The sequence below is a fragment of the Suncus etruscus genome, chromosome 9 (genome assembly GCF_024139225.1).
Source record: "Suncus etruscus isolate mSunEtr1 chromosome 9, mSunEtr1.pri.cur, whole genome shotgun sequence".
Lineage (NCBI taxonomy): Eukaryota > Metazoa > Chordata > Mammalia > Eulipotyphla > Soricidae > Suncus > Suncus etruscus.
The window spans coordinates 98,812,432-98,827,755 of NC_064856.1; the positions used below are offsets into that span (position 1 = coordinate 98,812,432).

The window sequence follows — 15,324 nt, forward strand, 5'->3', positions numbered from 1 at the left end:
GAAAATATTAGGGATATTAGGAATCACATTACAGTTTATGCTCCCTACAATACTAGACTATGCTAAACTAGACTGAATGAGACTACATATAATATGTATGTCTCTATCTTTATATCTTTATATTGTAGACACATTTGAGATAGATATGGAAATGGTTTCTGCCAATATCAACATGAAGACTGGAGAAAGGCTGACAAATCAGGAATGTGTTTTTTGTTTTAGTTTATTATTTTGAAGATCACTCAAAGAAACAAGAAAACACAGGCACAAAGTCACTTGCTTCATTCTCCTTTACAAATTTGGTCCCTGTATCTGGAGAAATTGTAAAATAAAACCCACCGTGTTTCTAAACTCCATGTAGATCCGTCTGAAGATGCAGGATAGCAATGGAGAAATAATAAAATAAGCCAATCAGAAATGGTTGATCATGGTGTTTGTGGGCTTTCGCCTCATGATCTCTGCTCGTGTTTTTAAAATGATGTATATTATTTATTTGTTTGTTTAGTTGGTTGGTTGGTTTTTGGGTCACACTGGCGGGTGCTCAGGGATTACTTCTGGCTCTTGGCTCAGAAATCGCTCCTGGCAGGTCCAAGGACCATATGGGGTGCTGGGACTCGAACCTGGGTCCTTTCCAGGTCAGCAGCTTGTGAAGCAAACACCCTATAACTGTGCTATCACTTCAACTATCCCCATTGATGTATACAATTTAAACTTTGACGATATTGCAGGCAACATTTACTGTGTCTATGCAAAATAACAACCACTTTTAAAAGTTCTGATATGGAGTTTCCACCTCTGGCCAGAAACAGTAGAGCAAAACTTGTGTAAATTTTTTCATCTTTTTGTTTTGTTTTAAACAGAAATAGTGGAATTATAAGATGACCCTGAGCTATTAAATCGAAACAAGGCATTTCCCCAACTTTCTCCTTTCTTAAACCTCTTTCTTTGATATGCTCTCAACTTCCCTACTATTGGGAATAGGTTTAATAAAGAAAGAGTTCAGGTTGTTGGCTCAGGCAGACACCAGAAGGGAGAAGCAACCAGAAAGCATTGACTTTTGACTGGCTTGGTTTATTATTTCTTTACTGTTACCCTACTTCTTCAGATTTTATTGTATAAGCTATAACACAGCGGGTAGGAAATTTTTTTTGCTGATCTTACTTTGATTCCCAGCATCCCATGTGGTTTCCCGACCTTGCCAGGAGTGATTTCTGAGCAGAGAGTCAGAGTAACCCTTGATCACCACCAGGTGTTGCCCCAAAACAAAACAAACAAAAAAATAAGTCCAGTGCTAAAGCAATAGTACAGAAGGTATGAAACATGCTTTATATTCAGCCAGCTCAGTTTCAATCCATGGAACTCCATATGGTTCCTTGAGTGTCACTACGGAAAATTATTAAGTACAGAGCCAAGAGTAACTTTTGAGCATTCATCATGTATGACCTCCCCAGGAGTAACCTTTGAGCATTCATCATGTATAACCTCTCCCAAAAAAGCCAAAACAAAGCTCAAATTTTCTTCAGAAAATAAATTATAATGGATCAAAACTACTAGTATATAAAATAGAATATATTTTTCTCTATTGCACAGATAGTTCACTGTCTAGAAAAATATTTTATTAGAAATATAAAGAAGGGGCCAGAGAGATAGTATGAAGGTAAGGTGTTTGCCTTGCTTGCAGAAGGTCGGTAGTTTGAATCCCGGCATCCTATATGGTCCCCCGAGACTGCCAGAAGCCATTTGTGAGCATAGAACCTCTGGAGTACCTGAGCGCTGCTGGGCGTGACCCAAAACCGAAAAAAATATATATATAAAGAATCTAAAAATGTATATAACAAAATAAGACTGAAAACAAACACTTCCACCTGCATTTTCTTTCTTTTTTTTGGTTTTTGTTTTTGAATACAGCAGGAGGTGCTTAGTGATTACTACTGGCTCATTGGCTCTACACTCAGAAATTGCTCCTGGCAGGAATAGAGGACCATATAGGATGCCAGAAAATGAACCCAGATCCTTCCTGGGTTGGCTGCATGCAAGGCAAATGTCCTACCACTGTGCTATAACTCTAGCCTCCCACCTGCATTTTCTAGATTTTAGTTTTGCAATGGAGCTTAAATGAGACTTAATCAATAGAACTTTGAGAATAATGCCATCATTTTGCTTAGTTAATTAAGAAATGTACTTGGCAAAGTATTTGGTCTATGGGAAGAACTTCAAGGAATTAAGATTTGATTATGTGACTCTGTGGCTTCAGGTATAATTAACAATTAAAATAGTGTACTTTATTGTAGAAAATAAATTAGTATAAAGACAGACAGAATCTACTAGATTTAGTAATAATAAGTGCATGAGTATTTAATCTAAAGTTTCATTTAGGAATATTAATCATTTTGATTGTAATTAAAATTTATAATGGGATCATTACTTATTAAAGGTAATATATTAATTTACACAAATATTTTCTTACAAGGATAAAAATGTAACATTTTTATGAGCATTGTACAATAGGAATATTTGAAACCAAGTCAATATACAGCTTAATATCAACTTAAGAACATTGATGGGTTAAAAAAAGTGTCTGTTGGGGCCAGAGTGGTGGCTCTAGAGGTAAGGCATCTACCTTGCAAGTGCTAGCCATATGGTCCTCCCAAGCCAGGAGCGATTTCTGAGTGCCTATCCAGGAGTAACCCAGAGCATCAATGGGTGTGGCCCCAAATAAAAAAAAAGTGTCTGTTGGTAGTTCTGTAAAATGTGAATTATATCTAAGCATGGACCATAAAATATATTTTACTATCTCTACATTTTATGTTTTATTCATTATAATCAGAAGATATAATATTTTGTTTGTTTGGGATCATAAATGGTTGGACTCAATCACTTCAGGCTCTTTACTAAGGAATAACTTCTGATGGGCTCAGAGAACTATATAAAATGCCAGAGATAAGATGGGTTTTATGCCTGAGTTCCCCATATACAAGACAAACACTCTACATACTCTTGTATCATTCCAGACTCAGAAGAGAAAGAATTTTAAAAACATTTGGAGAATGCTGATGGGTTAGTGTAGCTACGAAGACTTAAAGTAAAATAATACGGAGGCTGGAAAGATAGCACAGTGATAGGTGTTTGCCTTGCACACAGCTTACCCCAGACTGACCCCAGTTTGATTCCTGGCATCCCATATGGTCCCCCGAGCCTGTCAGTAGTGATTTCTGAGCAGTCAGGAGTAACCCCAGAGCACAGCTGGGTGAGACCTCAAAACAAAAAATTAATAACCCATAGTAAAAGACGGAAAAAATTAAAATATTTAACATGAGTTTTAATTGCAATAAACTAGACTATGAGTCAGGCTATGCATGAGTCAATGTACTGCACTACAAATAATTATTATGTACAGTATTAATGGATATTTGAAGAATTCAAATGCAAATGATTAAGACAAGACACAGAGAAAAAATCTGGCATTAGTAACAATTACTGCAACCAAAAACTTTCACTCTAACACTACCTTTTTTATGTATATAGTTTACTATGAGATTACCACAATGAATTTGGTCCAGAATGGTCATTTTTCTGATATAATAGAAAAATTGAATTCTATTACAAGGTAAATGGGTTTTCATGAAAAACTCTGTAAAGGCAGTAATATTATATATATATATGAATTTCAGAAGAACATGCCTGTATTTCTCATAACCCAGTTATCCCAGGAATTGCTTCAACTATTAAAGTAAAAATTTTAATCTGAATCATAGAAACAGTCTTCTTGACTCATTTCATAACTTATAGTTTAATCCTGCAAAGAAAGATCTTATCTTCAATATACCATCTAGAATGATGATTGTCCTCAGGCAAAAAAATAGAATCACATAGATATTTTCCAATTATTGTAATTTTGAATGTGTTACTTTAGACCATACCTTCTGAATAGCAAGTTTCATCTCCACATTTCTCAAGGTGTAGATGAGAGGATTCAGCATAGGTGAAAGCACTGTGTAAAACACTGAAATTTCCTTATCCTTGTTCTCATACTTGGGAGGTAGAAGATAAACATAGATACACGGTCCAAAGAATAGAAGGACAACCATTATGTGCGAACTGCAGGTAGAGAGAGCTTTGCGACGCCCTACTGAGGAGTGGTTCCTAAGATTATACAGTATGACTATGTAAGAAGCAAACAGGACAAGAAAAACAATAATCAGTACTATTCCTGAATTTGCAATCATTAAGATATTAACAACATGAATATCTTTGCACACAAGTTTTAGAAGAGGCTTCACATCACAAAAGTAGTGATCTACCTGATTAGGACCACAGAAAGGTAAATTGATTAACACCATCAGTAGAGCAATTGAGTGCCAAAGTCCCAAGCCCCAGGCTGTACAAATCAACATCTTACACCTCTCTCTGTTCATGATCATCATGTAATGTAGGGGTTTGACAATAGCAACATATCTATCCAAAGCCATGGATACTAAAATAAAAATTTCTACTCCTGCCAGCAAATGTGCAGTGAAGAGCTGGGCCATGCAACTATTATAGGAAATGTTCTTTCTTGCTGCAACTAAGTCTCGAAGTAGTCTGGGGATCACAGTTGAGGTGTAGCTGAGGTCCATGAGGGAAAGGTGGCAGAGAAAGTAATACATTGGCTGTTGGAACAGATGGCTGCAAGTGATTGTGACTAGGATGATGCAATTTCCCATTAAGATAGCCAAGCAGCAGAGCAGAAAGAAGAAAAAGAAAAGTAGCTCAGTTTGCTTATTTTCCCATAGTCCAATAAAAATGAATTCTGTGACATTGGTCTTAATTTCCATGATTGATGTGAATTCAAAGGTAATCAAAATTCAATTAACCTGAAATTAATAGAAAACAATATATTTCCAATTATGTATTTTAACTTTTAAATCATTGTCCCTACATTTATTTCTGAATACATCTCATAAAACCTTTGAAGTAAAGATATTTTTATGTATCAATGTTTAATGAGAATGTATTTTGTATAGAATTATATATTTTTTGCATGCATTAAACTATAGCAACTGAATGTTGTTATTCTGAAATGCATTTTATGTTATATGGTACAAAAAAAGTGGTCAGATAATAAATGAACTCATTAAATTATTTTGCATGTCTATAAATATAAATATGTATCTGATGATATAATTAAGATTTTCATCACCATGCTACATTATTCAGTGTCTAAATGAAATTCCAATTGTTTCCACTTTATAAAATAATACCTGGTTTTACTCTATCCTGCCATTATATTCAATTTATAACATAATTCAAAATGCTGCTTTTTATGCACTTAAAATATGAATGAACTTAAATGACATGGACATATTACATATGTTCAGTGGAGCTAAACATTGATTCTTGATATTAAATACAAAAGCAAGTCTCCTAATAATAGCAGAAAAATAACCCTAATTAGTTGATATTATTTCAGTTAGTGTCTTCTTGGTTAAAGAAAAATTACTTTGTGTTATAATAGGCCTGTCTCGTTCCATTCACAAATAATTTTATTTGCTTTCTAGATTTTGTTCTTCCACAAGACAAAAAAGCAGAGCAAACAGAAAATAATTCAGTTGTTTTCTTTATCCCATTATTTTCTCTTTATGTTTTTTTCTCTCTATTTCTTTGTCTCTGTCTCTCTCTTATCTATCTCTTATCATACCACCCTCTCTCTGTCTCTGTCTCTGTCTCTCTCTCTCTCTCTCACACACACACACACACACTCCATTTAAATTTTTATACATACCTTTGTGTTATTAAGTTTCTTCCAAAATGTCATCTTTAAACTTTAAATTCCTTGGAAAAAAGAACTATAGATAGTTGTTTGGAAAGTCATATCAACTATAATTTTCAAAAGAAAATAGCATCAAAATTAAAAAATACAAGAGTAGATAGCATAAAACCCTGTCAGCCTACTTGAAGTCATTATTTAATATATCACCTTTATTACAAAGATTATTTCTAGTAACTTTATCAAATTTTCCTCATATACTAACCAATTCATGTTTGCTATATGATGGTAAAGTAGATGTTATTTTATTATTGTCCTGGTTCTACAAATAAACTAAAACAATTACTTAGCTTTTCAGGATAAATTTGTATTATTTTTTCAGTACAATTTGGTAGTAATTTTTTTCTTGTTAATTATATTTATGTAACTAGAGCAAATTAAAGGTTTGGAATCCTCTTTTTTTCCTTCTATTTTTCATATTTTCCTTTGTTAAAAATCACTTCCAATATAATTATTGCCAAAAAAAATTTCAATTTAATAAAAAGTTACAATTTACTGGTATCAAATAATATGTGATGTTCATAATATCTGCTACTCATATACATATACACACATCACTGTCCTCACTGAAATTTCTTTGAAAGGTTAAGGTAATGCTCCAGGCTGGATCCTTTCTTTTCATTTTCTATGACTGTGCATTGAAACAGCATATATTCATATTGCTGTGGATCTTGTCAATAAGAACCTTTCAGGAAAGCACAGGTGGGAATATCATAAATGAAAAGGCACAGTATGCACCAGAGGGAAAAATCCCCCACGTGAATTTTACAATAGCCAATGCCCAAATATTTGTAGCTATAGAAATAATTATGCTATTCTAAAAGTCACTTCTAGTACATTGATGTTTAATATTTCTTAAAACTTATGGTATCTTTTAAATTTTATATAAAAGATTTAATACTTCTGTAATGTGATTTTACTATATCACATAATTGCATAGTATCCAGTGTTTGGCATTATATTTTGAAAAGTATACTTACATTTTAACTACTATTACAGTTCTTTTAATGTATCTTTGTACTTTTTTCTGTCTTGAACAGGACAGGAAAAGAATGTGGAGACGGACTAATGAAAAAAATTGTATAAATAAATGTAGCCTTTATTAGCTAGCACATGAACATTAGAGATTCCTGCAGGAATTTTCTAAAGTTTTATTTTGTATGATAATAAGCTTTCTTTTCTCACATTGCTCCTTTAAATTTCTGGTGAGCCTTTACACATATCTTTGTACCCTAACACATTCAACTATTATTTAAATTTGATTTAATTTTTACTTTATTTTAGCCACCATTATTTCACATTACTAAAGTTTTCTTTTTTTTTTCTTTTCTTTTCTTTCTTTCTTTCTTTCTTTCTTTCTTTCTTTCTTTCTTTCTTTCTTTCTTTCTTTCTTTCTTTCTTTCTTTCTTTCTTTCTTTCTTTCTTTCTTTCTTTCTTCCTTCCTTCCTTCCTTCCTTCCTTCCTTCCTTCCTTCCTTCCTTCCTTCCTTCCTTCCTTCCTTCCTTCCCTCCTTCCTTCCTCCCTCCCTTCCTTCCCTCCTTCCTTTCTTTCCTTTCCTTCTTTCCTTCTTTCCTTCTTTCTTTCTTTCTTTCTTTCTTTCTTTCTTTCTTTCTTTCTTTTTTTTTCCATATTTGGGCCACACTCGGTGACGCTCAGGGGTTACTCCTGGTTACGCATTCAGAAATCGCTCCTGGCTTGGGGGACCACGTGGGATGGTGGGGGATCGTTTGTCCTGGGTCAGCCATGTGCAAGGCAAACGCCCTACTGCTCAAGATAAGGTTTTCTGAATAACACATTCCAACACTACATTCTAGACCTGAGTATCTCTTTCTCTTCACCATTATCTCAGAGTCCTTAGGGTTCTCCCCAACCTAAACTTGGCCTCAGTCTCTACCCTACAACTTTCTTCCCCTCCACTTCTCTCTGCCATGGTGAGTCTCATTCCATAACCCCGTCTTAGATTGTTTCTTTTGTCCATTTGTTATTTTCTTATTATGTTCCTTTAGAGCCCACATATGGGAGATATTATTCTGAATCTGTCTCTCCTTCTGGAACTTAATATAATATCCTACAATTTTATCTGCACAGTACAGATAGCATGATATAGTAGCAGTTCATTGTACCTATGTACAATTGTTTTTATCAGTAACCTGTTCCTGGACCATTGGACTGAGTCCAGATTATTTTCTCTTGGGGTCATACCTGGCAGTGAAGAGGGCTTATGTCTGACTCCACTGCTAGCATGATTCCTGGAGAGCTTGACCACATGGAGTAACAAATCAGAACTATGGATGGGTCCATGCAAGGCAAGCACCTCACCACTGTAACATCTCTCTAGCACCTGTTTCCAATTGTTTTGCTATTGTAGTCATTGAACATAGGAATGCAATTTTTTTTATTGGAAATGATTTTGGGGCCCTTGAGGTATATGCCAATAAATTAAATTGCTAGGTCAAATGGAAATGAATTATCTGTTGATTGAGAAATGTCCACATCATTTCCCCAAAAGATTGAACCAACCAACATTCTATCACTAGATGAGTATTTATTTTTCCACAGATTCACATCAGTACTGGATATTTTCAATCTTGTTTCAAATCTTTTTTTTTTTTTTTTTTTTTTTTTGTGGTTTTTGGGTTACACCCGGCAGTGCTCAGGGGTTACTCCTGGCTCCATGCTCAGAAATTGCTCCTGGCAGGCACGGGGGACCATATGGGACGCTGGGATTCGAACCGATGACCTCTTGCATGAAAGGCAAACGCTTTACCTCCATGCTATCTCTCCAGCCCCTTGTTTCCAATCTTATGCCATTATTATATATATGACTCATGTTAGTATCAAAATGTAGCACATTCCTTGCGATTTTTCTATAAGTGTCAATTTTTATTTTATATTTTTATATTACTCATAAATAATGGCACTTCGTTCTGCTTGTGGCATAATTATTTATATATGTATATTTTATTTAATTTATTTTACTTAACTATATTTTATAGAATTATTTATATATGTATATCCTATATGTATGCATATATGTATATGCATATTTATATATATAATTAAAAGTTAACTCTCAGCATGCATGAAATAGGCTTTGATAAGCCCACATAAAGACAAATATCCATCTAGTTTCATAGTGAAAGATTAAATTGTTCTTTTTTTGTTTTGTTTTGTTTTGGGTCACACCTGGCAGTGCTCAGGGGTTACTCCTGGCTCTACATTCAGAAATTACTCTTAGCAGGCCCAGGGAACCATATGGGATGCCAGGATTTGAACCAGCAGCTGTCATGATCGGCTGCTTGCAAGGCAAACACCCTACTACTGTGCTATCTCTCCTGCCCCTAAATTGTTATTTTATTTTATTCTTTTTTTTTTTTTGGAGGGCCACACCCAGTGATGCTCAGGGGTTACTCCTGGCTTTGCACTCAGAAATAGCCACTGGCTTGGGAGACTATATGCGAGGCCTGGGGATTAACTGCAGTCTGTCCTAGCAAGCACAAGACAGATGCCTAACCACTTGTGCCACCACTCCAGCCCCTGTTCTTTTATTTTTATAAATTAAGAAAAAATGATATCATCAAATGGAGATATTTGAACTTAGTGCTTTAAAAGATTATATGCATACATAAAATGAAAAAAATAAAGTTTGCATTGCCTTTAATCATAATTTATTTGTAATATTAAGTGATATCATTAAAACATGCTTTAACACTTTTAAAGAACAATATTTCTCAAAAGTCAGAACATAATAAACATATGTATCTATTATTAATTTTTATTACTCAAATTGTTTAGAGATATCTCTGATGAGTAACTAGCCAGCCATCAGATAATAGAAAAGAAACTTCAATAATTACAGATGACAAGTAAGTTGCAAGATAAAGATGCTAACTCAATGGTATGAAATATCTATGACTAGGAAAAGGCACCATAATATGTGGGAATGTTGCTGCTGATGTTGGATTCAAGACGAGTTAGCAGCCAAGCTTTGTGGAATGTCTCAGAGCAGGGGGGAAAATAGAGGACAACTGGACAGAGTCGCAGAATAAAACCCTCCAGAAGTGACTGCATATACAGAGACTTGGTCAATAGGACATACAGGAAGTTTAAACAAAGGCAGTGAAGGTTGTTATTGGTCACAAGATTTTCAGTTGATGTTTTTGTACATGTCTTCAGTGGTTTAGGGTTAGGGGTTGGGTTATCCTTAGGGTTAGGGTTAAGTTTAAAATACTGAGGGAAGGAATAAGACTTAATGTTTGTAATTAAAAACAAATCACATAAAAACATTAATTTATCATACTTTTTGTATTATTTCCTAAGACTCTTATAAACTTCTAAAATTCTAAACATTTTTTATTTCTTTATTTAGAACCTTGATTACAAATATGATTGTAGTTGGGTTTCAATCATATAAAGAACATCCACCTTCACCAGTGCAATGTTCCCATCACCAGTGTCCCAAATCTCCCTCCTCCCCAGCCCCACCTCCTTCCACCTATATTTGAGACAGAATTTCTATTTTCCTTTCATTTACATTGTTATAATAGTTGTCAGTGAAGTTATTTCTCTAACTGGACTCACCATTCTTTGTGGTGAGCTTCATATCATGAGCTGGACCTTCCAGCCCTCCTCTCTTTGTCTTTGAGAATTATTGCAAAAATGTCTTTTATTTTTCTTAAATGCCTAAAATTCTAAACTTTGTAAGAGTCTGATGACTTCTTATCATTCTAGGAATTAAGACATAACTTAAATAAAGTGAGTATCTACTAAAAAGTTGTTATTCTCTTAATAAACTTTAGGACTGGTGTGATTCTAAAATTTTAATAAAGTATCAAGTAATGTATATTAAGTTCTGGTCACATTAATTTATACAATTTAACAAAAGGTGGATGTTACCTTAATAAAAATCTTAGCTTTCAGCTAGCTCTTAAACATTCTTGAGAAAAATACAAGTGATAGCACTCTTGCTGGTTTTGCTCCTTTGAGTTATTTTTATTGAAAGAATCTATAGCCTGAGCTCTCTTCAGAACTCATATTATGCATCATTTTCATCCCTGTTTAACAAACATAACCTCACACAAAACTGAAATATTGTTCTTTACCCATCAAAGGCTAAACAATTCATGAAACAGTAATAAATAAACCTAGTATATATAGCTAGCTCCTCGGCTCTAATTTTATTTGTATAAATTAAATGATTAACTCTTCTATTTATATTCTTCATGTATATAGAAAAAATGCTGATAGCAATATAGGAGCTCCAAGAAATGAACTATCACACGAACCTGGTAAGAAAGATAAGGTACCAAGGGACAGTAGTAAATATTTTTGTTACTTGATGGTAGCTCAGTAAATTATACCATGAATGTTATTGTAAAACCATGACAAATTAATAATAAAAGTAATAATAATGTTAGAAATGGAATAAATAATATAAATAGTATAAAAAGAGAAAATATAAAGCTTATTAGATATCACAAATTAATATAAGGGAAGAAAATAAAAAGCAGGATAAAGAAAGAGAAAGATGTGATGGAAGATAAAGGGAGAAAAATACAATCAGTTCAGTGTCTCAGGTTGCATGACTCCAAAAATATTCTTCTTTAACATTACATTTATGTTTTATGAAACAAAGCATTTTACTTACGGTACTTAGTCAAAAAAATCTCTTTATTACTACTTTTCTAAATATGGTATTTTCTGTGTAATAAGAACCCAGTTTCAATTTCACAAACCTTTTACAGACTTTCCTTTGGCTCTCATGATAACATTAGAAGTTATTTATTTCATATAGTTACAGGAGATTGAGCTTTATATACTGTATGACAATATTCTTTTTATTTAATAATTTTTATTTTCAGAGATATTTCAGAATAAAATAAACTTGCATGGAATATAAAACAGTCCTCCCATATCCACTGTCTCCATACTATAAAACAATCCCCTTTGTAACAATAGATTTTATTTGAAATAGCTAAGCTTCATTTATATATTGTTTCTGCAAGAAATATGTATTGTATCACTTACATAGGTTGGTAAGATTGGTCACGTATAATAAAATATATGGATATTAACTTTTATAAATATTTAAAATTTTTCTGAACACGTAACAGTTTCAGTGTTTTATATATCTTTTATGCTTTGCAGATCCACCCTAACCCTGATTATCCTCAACCATTATTTGGTTGCCTTTCAGTTTTGAATTTGTATAAAGTATATCGTTTTGAAATCATAGAGCAGGGTGACATTTATAATTTGGTTCTTTAATACTTTAAAAGTCTATGAGTTTGTTTAATTTAGCATTATGTAAAAGATTCACAATTTATTCTGCTTACCAACTACCAAAGTGTTTTTCCAATATCTGACCAATTATGAATAAAGCTGACAAAAACATACCTATCAAATCAATACTTTTTTTTATCAAATTGCTAATTTTAGATCACATTTAAAATTTTACTGTCCCCTCTTACAGTATAAAAGAACTTTAGTTTGGAAACAGATACGTATAATGTGTCTACATGGACAATTCATTAGGCACTTCAGAAGTTTAATATGAAATGCTGTAAAAACATTATTATTAGGGCCCGGAGAGATAGCACAGCGGCGTTTGCCTTGCAAGCAGCCTATTCAGGACCAAAGGTGGTTGGTTCGAATCCCGGTGTCCCATATGGTCCCCCGTGCCTGCCAGGAGCTATTTCTGAGCAGACAGCCAGGAGTAATCCTTGAGCACCGCCGGGTGTGCCCCCCCCAAAAAAAAACAACAAAAAAACAAAACAAAAAAACATTATTATTAGAATATCATAATATATATTTTCAGAATTTAAACCTTAAAAGTTCAAATTGTCTTCAATTACTATTTTGAGGTTATTATAAGAATTACAATTTTAATAGGATGTAAGGATGGTAGATATCATGAAATCACTCAAACTTTTATTTAAAACTTTTCACTGTAATACAAATTTCTGAGTGACACTAACATGAAAAAATTAAAATGCAATCACATATTGATATTTTAATTTTATCCGTCAACTTCTCAAAAACAAAGAATGTATGTTTTATTGTTAACTGTCATTCTGACTAGATACCTAAATTAAATTATGTATAAAATTAAATAGTTTATATCTCAATTATCAATATGCATCTATATTTATCACTGTATATTTTTTAAAAATTTGTTTCAATGTAATAGGATTTTTATAATGTTGGTTAAGAAAGTTTATAAATATAGTTAACTCTCCATAAGATTAAGGCAAACTAATGTTTCAAATAAATAATTTTAGCTATTAGCATAAATTTACAGTGATATAATTCTCTTTTATATAGGTATGATAAATAAAATATGTAGTTATCAGACAATTTTATTCACAACTATTTTTTCAGCAATTTGTTTAGCCAGTATGCCCTTTTAATTATGTACCCCCTTGAGAAGCAATGTTTGACACCAAACTTTTCTCAATGTTTTTTTCATCTCTGTATTTCTCAGAGTGTAAATTAAGGGATTGAACATAGGAGCCACAATAGTGTAAAAGAGAGCAAATATTTTGTCCTCAGGGAAAGTAGTAGGAGGTCTAAAGTAGATAAACATTGCAGGTCCAAAATATAGAATGACCACAGTAATGTGAGACCCACAAGTAGCGAGGGCTTTGCGTCTCCCTTCAGCTGACTGATTTCTTAAAGTGTATAATATAGACCCATAAGAATAAAATAAGACAACCAAGGGAAATAAAGCTTGTGTATCTGAAAAGGCAAGTACAAGGACACCAGTCATGTAAGAATCAATGCATGCAATTTTAAGCAAAGGGAAGAAATCACAGAAATAATGATCGATTTCATTAGGACCACAGAAGGGTGAACTTATGACAACACCAAAAAGAGGAAAGGCATGAATAACCCCACCAACCCAGGCAGCTAAAAGTAGAAGATTACACTTTGTCCTGTTCATGATGAGCATGTATTGAAGGGGTTTGCAGATAGCAACATAGCGGTCATAAGCCATGGCAGTAAGAATGAAGACCTCAGTTCCTCCAAAAAAGTGCAAGGTTAAAATCTGTAACATGCAGTTACCATAGGAAATTATTTTTCTTTCCACTAGCAGGTCAGCGATTAATTTGGGTGTCACAGTAGAAGTATAGCAGATGTCTATTGAGGATAAGTAGATGAGGAAATAGTACATGGGTTGGTGATAAAGAGGGCTACAGTGAATGGAGATAATGATGAGGAGGTTTCCTCCCAACAGAGCAGCATAACAGATTGAGAATAGCACAAAGCAAAATATTTGTATGTGGTAGTCATAAGAAAATCCTAGAAGGATAAATTCGGAGACATTTCTGTGGATTTCCATTAGAGTTTTGTATATATTGTACATAAGTGAGTTTTATCTCTGAAAGAAAAAATAAGTGGAAAATTAACAGTCACATTCATTTGCTAAAAACCAATTAATTGAATACAATACAATTCAAGTCATAATAAGCTTGAAATAATTGAGCACCTTTTCATTACATTATGTGTTTTTCTTTTTCCTTGTACTTAATTTTGGTTTTCAATAACACCCATCAATGCTCTGGTCTTCCTTTTAATTCTAAGCTCATGGATCATTTCTGGTGGAGGTCAAGGGGCAATATGGTGTCCTCAAATTGAACTCAGATTGACTGTGTGCGAAGAAACCTCCTACCCACCTTTTTATCTCTCTAGCTTCTCTGTCTTCAATTTTTCAACTATTGCTGATTATTTATTAAAGTAAAATGATAAATATTAATTTTAATAAATTGATAACATATTTGAAAATTATTTTCACAATAAGACATCTTATTCCAAATATCTATGTTCTTAATTCAAACTCAACAATGCAAGAACAATTAATTTGCATTTACTATGCTTGCCATTTAAATATGATGAAAGTTTAAAAAATGTATTTATCTGAGCAAATTGTCTGGATCATCTAAGAATTATTTTGAAGAGAATATAAATTCCCAGGTGAAAATGGTGAAAATGGTTAAGTTTAATTTTTGGATATAATTTGTAGGCATTTGTAAAATCCAACGTTATTAATTGCTCATGTTAAGCAAAAACGAGTTCCTATTATATAAAAACACAAAACACTTAACATCTGACAGTATATAGAAGTTGTTAAATTTAGTATAAAATGTTCTTTGTTTATGTTAATAGTTCACATTTTAAAGATTTTTCAAACTAAATGTGCCATTACTAATAACTGTGAAAGCAGTAGGTAAGGGAAAAGGGAGATCATTGAATTTTTTCCAAGCTTATTTGTACATATGGCCTTTCTAAAAGTGTTTACACTTAATTCAATTTAACAGCATTATGACTAAAGTATACGATATTGGTTGAAACATATATATGTAGATATATATGTATACATAATCTTATGCTGTGGTTTCTTTTACAATATGGATAAGTGAAAAAGGCAGAACTTTAAAATTTTATATGATTTGCACATATTTTCTTTTTTTTCTCATGTTTTATTTTTGAAAGTGTGTTCAGATATAATCCTGTACTCA

At 33.0% G+C, this 15,324-nt stretch overlaps 2 protein-coding genes across 2 annotated transcripts; both read right to left on the reverse strand.

Annotated features, from left to right (window-relative positions):
• Nucleotides 1–3,884: 3,884 nt before the first annotated feature.
• On the reverse strand, nucleotides 3,885–4,814 carry LOC126017794 (olfactory receptor 4P4-like). Its single transcript, XM_049779847.1, has one exon. The coding sequence runs from the start codon at nucleotides 4,812–4,814 to the stop codon at nucleotides 3,885–3,887; it is 930 nt and encodes a 309-aa protein (XP_049635804.1).
• Nucleotides 4,815–13,211: 8,397 nt separating this feature from the next.
• On the reverse strand, nucleotides 13,212–14,147 carry LOC126018623 (olfactory receptor 4P4-like). Its single transcript, XM_049780725.1, has one exon. The coding sequence runs from the start codon at nucleotides 14,145–14,147 to the stop codon at nucleotides 13,212–13,214; it is 936 nt and encodes a 311-aa protein (XP_049636682.1).
• Between the last annotated feature and the right edge of the window lie 1,177 nt (nucleotides 14,148–15,324).

Excerpts from the sequence above, each read along its gene's own strand:
- LOC126017794 (XM_049779847.1), bottom strand. The coding sequence starts at position 4,814 with ATGGAAATTAAGACCAATGTCACAGAATTCATTTTTATTGGACTATGG.
- LOC126018623 (XM_049780725.1), bottom strand. The coding sequence starts at position 14,147 with ATGGAAATCCACAGAAATGTCTCCGAATTTATCCTTCTAGGATTTTCT.